The sequence below is a fragment of the Alligator sinensis genome, unplaced genomic scaffold (genome assembly GCF_000455745.1).
Source record: "Alligator sinensis unplaced genomic scaffold, ASM45574v1 scaffold599_1, whole genome shotgun sequence".
Taxonomy (NCBI): Eukaryota; Metazoa; Chordata; order Crocodylia; family Alligatoridae; genus Alligator; species Alligator sinensis.
This window is the reverse complement of record NW_005841968.1, coordinates 62,276-70,752: the sequence shown is the minus strand read 5'-3', so window position 1 is coordinate 70,752 and position 8,477 is coordinate 62,276. Positions and strand designations below refer to the sequence as shown.

Genomic DNA, 8,477 nt, shown 5'->3' with positions numbered 1-8,477 from the left:
AGACATGGCAAGGTTTTCTTTTTTGTTAATGGAGTAGTAGTTGGGGACACCATGCCGTGCAGCTGCGATTCTGATGCCAGTTGGTCACATCTCTCAACCAGCCAAGGGCCCCAGGTGAGAAAGCAACACGAAGCAACACAACATCATGCGGCTGTTGTATGTGAAAAGATAGGAAGTGCTTGTTCAAAACAATTAACAGTACCCCAATTTTACCAGAGAGGAGGCATGGCTTATGTACTTCACAAGGGCATCGTGAATCTGAGCTAATGATTGTAAAGCACTGCAAAGCCTTGGAGGATGCATAAGTGCAAAGCATTGTTGTTACAGCTGAGGGAGCACACTACACGTCCACGACAAGTGCCAGTGATAGCATGTAGGCATGGAAAACTCACCGTTACAACTCTGCTTCAATATATAGAACTGAAAATGAATAATCTCATGCAGTTGAATGTGTTGGTCTATATTTCCTTAGTGAAATACGGCAACACAAAAGGATGCGCATACTCTTGTCAGAGGACTGTAAACAGGATTAGGATTCATCTCTAAACTTTCAAAGCTTTTATGTAAATTTCCCATTTAAATTCTTCATTGACTAGGGTGAGAGCAAAAGAGTTTCCAAAATTACGTAGAAACTCACTTTGTTCTATACTGACACTACATCCATGTTTGCTTAATGTATCCTGCCAAGAAAAATCAAGGTTATAGTGAGGATAAAGGTAGCTAAAGTTTCTATAGCAACAGTTACTAGGATGCAGTTGCCAAAGGTGCCTTCTTGTTACATCCTGAGTAGCTTTACTGGCTGCTTTTTCTTCCTGTTCACTAGTCTTTTTGGCAATAGCAGGACTGACATGATGCAAATGTACTTGCATTGCTGGTACAATTTTGCAGACTAAGAGCTGGACATACAGGATGTGTTGTGCAAAATGAAATAAAAACAAGTTAAGCAGTCTGAGCTTGAGACACAAGGAGGATACAGTTGACTTGAAAAACTGCACTTCTCTGAAAACATGTTTTCTTACTGTCATTTCAACCCTGGATCTGAGATTACTATGAATGGAAAAGGTAAAGGGACAGAAAGGCCCTTTTCCTCTTAAATTTGTTTAGTTTGAGCTACGGACGGGCCTGTGTTGGCTTCCCAGCTGTCCCACAGTTTCTTGTTGCCTGTATGGATCCAAATCACAAAGGAAGGGTGAAACATAATTCCCACAATTTCCTCCCAAAACAGGAGGAAAAGGTAATTGAAAAAACTTGAAAAACAGGAAGGCAATTCAAAGGAAACTGTAAAACCAAAAATCACTTTCCCCCTTTTCCATATTTTTTGGGGAGGAGGGAGACACTTTTCAGCTGAATTGCATGCGGCAGTTGTTCCCTTCAGCTTTGTATCCTGTTTTCACAAAGGAAGGCCAGGCTCCAGGTTTACAAAATTAACGAGTTAAGTTTTCAGTAATGCAGATCGTTCCCGTAATGTGATTGCATTAATAATAGAGTGGGGGTTGGCGTAACCTGATATAGCATCCTTTCTTTGCGAGTGCCCCACCACCACACCTGCCATCCTGTTTTGGTCCAGTGAGTAGGATGGGCATGTACCTGGGACATTCGCAGTGTAGCATGTGTACTCTGGGAGGGATCCTCGATAGCAGCCAGTTGATTGAATGAAAAGAAAAGACCAATTTCCTCTCAGTTGTTCAGTTCATAAATATGAATGTCTGTGGGTGGTGGGGCGCGTGGGGGTGGTGGTTAATTTTAAAGCTGCCATTCAGTCACTGATGGTGTCTTTGTTGCGTGTCCTGCTCTGGGGCTGCAGGTGGGCTCACCATGAAAGGGGGCTGAACCATAGGCCTGTCAACGTGGACACTAGCTCCCGCAGTGTGGATGTAGCTCAGGAAGCCAAACCAGTTTGACAGCCCTGGTTTATGTTTTATGCCATCTCTATTTAAAGAAAATCCACTGGTCAATTTAGCCTGGGGAAGAGAAGACTGAGAAGGGATTTAATAGCAGCCTTTAATTACTTGAAGGGGGGTTTCAAAGAGGATGGAGCTGGACTGTTTTCAGTGGTGACAGATGACAGATCAAAGAGCAATGGGCTCAAGTTGCAGCAGGGGAAGTTTATGTTAGATATTAGGGGGAAATTTCTCAGTAAGAGGGTAGTAAAGTACTGGAACAGATAAGCTAGAGAGATGATGGAGGTTTTTAAGACCTGACTAGACAAAGCTTTGGCTGGGATGATCTAGTTGGGGATGGTCTTGTTCTGAGCCAAGGGTTGGGTTAGATGTGACCTCCTGAGGTCCCTTCCCACCCTCAGTTTCTATGATCCTATGACTTTATAAGGAACTGGTGATTAATGCCCAGCTGCCTGCCGTGTTGCAGGCTGTGTTCCCATCTACAGCCAGACCACAGATATCAGTCGTGTGCAGAACCACCTGCTCCCACGAAGGGGGCTGCATGTCTGCCGGCACTTTGAAGCTCCAACATACCCGATGCCAGCGCAGGACTCTAGTAAAGCCAGAGTATTTTTCAGCCCATCATTTTATTGTAGCCTTTCCATACTTTTGATCAATATAATTAATCTTTTCTGGCCCTTCACCAGAACTTATTATAAAGGTACTAAAAAACCAGATGCAGCGCTATCCTGGTGGAGAACTAAAAGAAAGGAAACCCTTAAAATCAGGCTTAAATCAGGCTGCTTTAGTCCCTTTAGAAATCAGGCTAGTTAGCTTCGCCCCCATTATCTTAATCAGAAATGGAACAAGACATCTGCACAGGCAAAACAAAACCGCTTGGATGAAAATGGGAGTTTTCGCAATGGTATTTTTAGTATTAAGAAATACTTATGCAAAAAGACAAGTCTTTTTTAATAGTGTATGCTCCTGTCACTGTTTCCAGTTCCTGACTGGACAGCGATGTCTTGTCTACATTTCTCAGAGAGGAAGAATTTTTTTCTGGGAGCTCAAGCCTCTTCAAGTATTTGTTGTGACACACTGAAATGCACTTGGAACAAAACAGCAGCTTTGTCTGCCTCCACTCTCATTTGATTTTTCCCTTCACTACAAACACTAAACCTCATTTCTGCTGGACTCTTTACTTCTGGTAAATGCAAAGAAAATTCTGCTGCTCCAGCAACACACCTCGAACGTATGTTTGGAGTTAGGTAAAAAAAAGCAAACTATTTTACTGAAGGAAAAAAACTAAATTAAATGAAAGTAAATGTGTTATTTCAGAGACCCTGAAGGAAGTTCCTGGGACACCAGATGACAAATCAAAGCAACAAACAGATTGGTCCTGGGGAAGCCGAGACATACATTAACTCCCCCACCCCCGTCTGTACCATGAATTCTAAAACAGCTTTTCAAATAGCTAGATCACATCCAGATATGCTTTACAACCCATTTTCATGACCTTCTAAGTCTTCAGGGTTATTTTTTCTTTCTGCCCTCTGGGTAAAATATCACAGCACAGTGTTACGGTTACTACTGCCAAGTGGCAGGCATCACTCAAAATCCCTTCTAAATCAGAATCAATGCTAGCCAGGTCCATTAGCTCCTGGTTTTCTGGTATCTTGGCTGCTTGTTAGGTTAAAAAAAAAAAAAAAAAATCCCAAACCCCATTAATAATTCAATTAAACTCTTGCCTTTGAGATGATCGGGTTGTCCATGATAAAGTATCTAGCAACAATTACTTACTCTATCTCAGGGCCCCTTCTAATGTAAGGCTGCTCCCCCAGCTTGGGATATAGTCTCTATCAAAAATATTTGTTAAAACGCTTACAAGCAGAAATTTTAGTCTCCTCATCTAATAATCACCAGAATAGATGTGTTTTGATTTGTATCCCTCTGCAATGGCAGAGGAGCAGGGAAACCTCAGGGCGCCTATTCCATTCCTTTAAAAGTGCGCTAAAACAGACTTGCCAGTTACCTCGAATCTAAAAACCTGACCAGAAGGTAAATACGCTACAATACAACTGAACATCCCAACACCCACCAAAGGATCCCCACCATAGTACTGCACACACCACTCCCTTCCCTACCTACTACCACCAACGTAGACCTCTCCTTATGGGCCTCCAGAACACCCTGAAGGCGAAGAAATTTGACTATTATGGACCATGGGCACAAGCAAGTCCAAAGATGCTAGGACCCAGAAGATAATGCCCTACCACCTTCCCACTCTCTAAACCAGAGAGACCCCAGGTCAGGCATTTCTACTCATGCCAGCTGCAGTGCATCACTAATAAATGGGATACTGCTGTCTTATGCATAAAGTGATATACCTTCTCTTATCCTACTTTCCCTTGCCGTGCAATATATTTTATATGCTACACTAGTGGTCAGCGATGTTTTAAGGCTGTGTGACAAGTTGACCCATTTTTGGTCAGAGGTAGGCTGGTGGGTGGGTTGGAGGGTGGTAGGACCCAGGTGCCACTCCTGCTTTTCTCCACTGGTAGCAGTGGAAAACACCCACCGCTGATGCTTTTCTCTTCTTGCGTGGGAAAAGCACCTGCCACTGCCATTTTTCCCTGTGCCCACCACTTTTTCCCTGAACCAATGTGGGGAAGGAACTGGTTACTGGCACGGGCAAAGCAACTGCTGCTGAAATCCTCTGCCACCCAATGCCACCAAAGCCCCATGCTTGTGGGCCAGATTGAACAGACAGCTGCCAGTTGCCAACCCATCCTATGTGCGTGTCCTGATTAGGTTTCTCCTAGAAGATTTTGGCCATGCTGTGCCTTAATCCCTAGATATGGAACCCAGCTCCTTTTTATTCATCTTGAACTTGCAGTGTTGAAATAGAAGATCCCTAAATCACCTCTATAAAATAGTTTGATACAACACTCTGGCAGACCCTCGGCTCCCCCTACATGTCTCTGTAACTCTCTTGGATCTTATTATCGTCTTCCAAATTATCTGCACCTCTTAAATTGATGACGGGATTAGAAAGCAAGCATGATCTCAAATACAGAATGTATAAAACGTACCAGTAATTTAATCCAGAGCTGATAGGTTAGCATGAGCCATGAGCTTTGGACACATACTAAGCCATTAAATACCAAAAAAAAAAAAAGTATCCCTAGGCTAATGCAGCAGAGGGTGAGAAAAGAAGGATCTGATGGTAGAGGGAAAAAGGCAGACCTGTACAAGCACAGCAGCTCTGATGCATGTGTCTCCCAACATAACTGTGAGGGCTCAAGGTCTGGAGACAGCATTGTCTTCCCACAGAAAAGAGAACTGTAATTTCTTCACTTGATGCTTCCAATCATGATCCTCTGGTGGGCTTGGCTGCCTCACTGCTGTTTCTTTTGCCAGCATGGCTCTCCTGCCTTCTTTTGACTCTTGAATTCAAATTCTTTAGGCTAGGGTGTCTGGACAGTGATGTGGTTCAGATCCACCCCACAGCATACAACATTATAAAGTATTATATTCCAATAGAGTATTATATTAGAGTATTATCTTCCAATAGAAGAGGCAGTGGAGGAAGCCAGATCCATTATCCATCCCTGTCAAAGTCTCTGCCTCCTGATTCCAGTTTTATCCAGTGGAGAGTGCTCCCCTCATCTCCAATGATACCATATAACTAACATCTTTCAGACCACAAATATCTAACCACCACTGGGACTCAAATCCACACCTCAGTGTGACCTATGTTTAACTTATCTCTACTTGAAGGGATCTAGAGGGTCTGCAAAGTCCTGGAGCCTCACAGAAAATACCCCTACAACTATGGAGTCTGGTCTAAACCTGGGATAGAGCAATGATTTGCAGTCATCAACACATCTGTTTGATAAATGCTGACGTTGTACCTTTCTCAGAACAGACACAGAGGAAAGCATGGCCCACTGCCCAAGGAGCCTGCAGTCTAAATCAGACTGGCAATACAGATCAGATGTACAAGACATGCCAGGGAAGGTTGACACTTCCAGTTATCCTCTTTTTGAATGTAAATATTGCTATAGACAGTGGCAGCAGAAAATAGTTCTTACTTCTCATGGACTCTTTAACTGTTTTCTCTCCACTTTCTCTCTGCCTGTCCATCCACACCAATCTAGCTCTTACCCTCCTACAGCCTTCCCTTACCCACACACTCCCAGTGCAAGTCCCCTGCAGCGACCTCCCCATTCTTTCCGTTTATCCACACTCAACTCTGTTAAATCAGCCCATTTGAGACCATCTCAAAGGCCTCAGCTTCCTCTTTCTAGCCCATCTTGACCAAGCAGAAACAACCTCCTCCTCCCTACCTGGATCAGAATACTTTCCTCCCACTTACATACTCATTCTCTGTCTGGATTCTTTTTCTTCCTTCCTATCCAACATGTAGCAGCTCAGAAAGTCCCCAGTGATTTACAAGCCCTCTCTGACTCCTCCTTCCCTCTTAGCTCAAGCCCCTCCAATCCCTTTAGGCCCATAAGACTCACCTTTTGGGGTAAAATGCCACTGCTGCAATACTGCATAGCAGTGAGCCTGCGGGACCACACCGACAGGCAGCAGGGAAGGCCTGTATTTGTGGGGTCAACGTACGAGGGCTCCTGCCCTACGTCTGTGCAGCTAATCTGCATTAGCTTCCTCTGCTATGAGCAGAAGTGTGAGAAAATAGTACGCTTGTATTTGACACATTTTACGTGTCCATGCAGCTCCAAAGCATTTTGATTTCAATACCAGCCAAGGGTTTGAATTTATTGTTCGCTCCATCCTCCCCTGCTAGAAATCCTTGAGGTCATCATCAGTCTAGTTCCCTGTTGCTTTTCTGCATCTCTCATTTCCTTTAAACCACTCTCCACTCAGCCAAAACATTATTGAGTTTCAGCCACTTTTTTGAGGAGAAAATTAAATTGATTGAAAAAGACCTTGTAAGAAGGCCTCTAAAGAATTTAGACATGAATAAGTGAGACACACCAACCTCTCTCTCCTGCTGTTTGGAAAATTGTATTATTATGCGCAATATTGTCATTATCTCTGCTTCTATTATTACTGACACCAGGAAGTCAAAATCCCTACTTCATGCTACTTAGAAGTGGACAGAGCTGAGCCAAAGCGTGGCATAGAGAGATAACAGAAGCACGAGCAACTTACCCAGCATCTGAGCTTTTGCCACACAGTAATACGTCTGTAGTGCCGTTCTTTATGAAGTAGTTTTCTGCAACAAAAAAAGAAGAAAGAAATCATTCATCAAAAACATACTTTCTAACAGGTGCATCTCAGATTAATATGACTGGTGGGAATTATCCACCCAACTACATATATAATAGTGATAATAGCAATAGTCATTCGGGGACTTATTGGAGCTGTGCCCGCTTTAACCAACAGAGAATTTTACCCATTAACATTATACTATACGTAAATAAAATATTTGTAGACTACAGTTGGGGTCTGTGGAAGGAAACCTGTCTCCCATGGGTTAAAAACTTAACCAGCTATAAGGAAGTATAAAAAATGTGTTCATAAAGCATCCCTTTCCGCCAGTAAGGTGCTTGGGACTTTGTTTAATATAATGAAGACAAATAAAAAGGCAATTACTTCATTATTAAAATGTATCTGTTCAAAACTGAGACAGACATGAAGAAACCCAAATTCAAAGAAACAGAAGCAGGAGGGGAGGTTTAGAAATAAGGGCCCAACAACAGACTTTCCAGGAAAGTGTTAGCACAACGAGGCCATTATCTTTAATCGGGACTTAATAATAGATGCCTTCTATGAGCAGATGAATGTGGACTCGGATGGATTTCAGATGGGAACAAATGTCACATCCTAACCTGGTCTACAAATGTACTTAATATACCCTGCATTATCATAGCTCAAAGTTTATTAAGTGTATTATTATAGTAAATCAGAGTAGTTAGGATTATTGGTCATGGACTTTGACCCCACTTTGCTGTATAAACACCAAATAAAACAGGTTCAAGTGCCAAGAAACTTTCATTCTAATTATAAGAAAAAAGGTCATAGATTCATAGAAAAGTCAGGCTGGAAGGGACCTCTGGAGATATTCTAGTTCAGCCCCCTGCCTGATGCAGGACCATTCCTATCCAAACCATCCCACATGAATCCATGTCTAACCGATTACTAAAACTACAGTCAACCCCGTCACACAACCACAAGGCATAGCACCCTAACTTGCCACAGGTAAAGCAGCAGGACAACGGTGGGCAATGTTACAGAGAAATAGGCAAATACAAGGAAACAATTAGACAACATTGGTCAACACAAAAGGCAATGATCTCAGAACCAGCCTAACATCTGTTAGGAGTATTTCCATGCAGCATGACAAGGAGAGCTTTAAGGAGAAAACGGTAACTTTGTAGACATTTAGAAAAGCTGCATGGGAGAAAGAACCAAAAGTGCTTAGTTGAACAAGTAACAAGTGGTTGATGGCGGCTACCTGCTGGAAGACTGGAGGTGGCCTTAAAATACTAAATGAGAGAAGAGAAGTAGGATAAAAATAGATGTGTTCAATGCAACAGAGACGAGAGACAGCCAGTGATTTCCTGC

General features: G+C 42.8%; 1 protein-coding gene across 9 annotated transcripts in view; it reads right to left on the bottom strand.

Annotated features, from left to right (window-relative positions):
* Positions 1-8,477, bottom strand: part of LOC102380629 (sodium channel protein type 5 subunit alpha) — a 252,836-nt gene that overhangs the window by 183,646 nt on the left and 60,713 nt on the right. For all 9 annotated transcript variants that reach the window (XM_025200461.1, XM_025200458.1, XM_025200464.1 and 6 more), the window contains one exon: positions 7,062-7,125. In XM_025200461.1, coding sequence (XP_025056246.1) covers positions 7,062-7,125 — 64 coding nt within the window. The remainder of the gene's footprint in view (positions 1-7,061; positions 7,126-8,477) is intronic.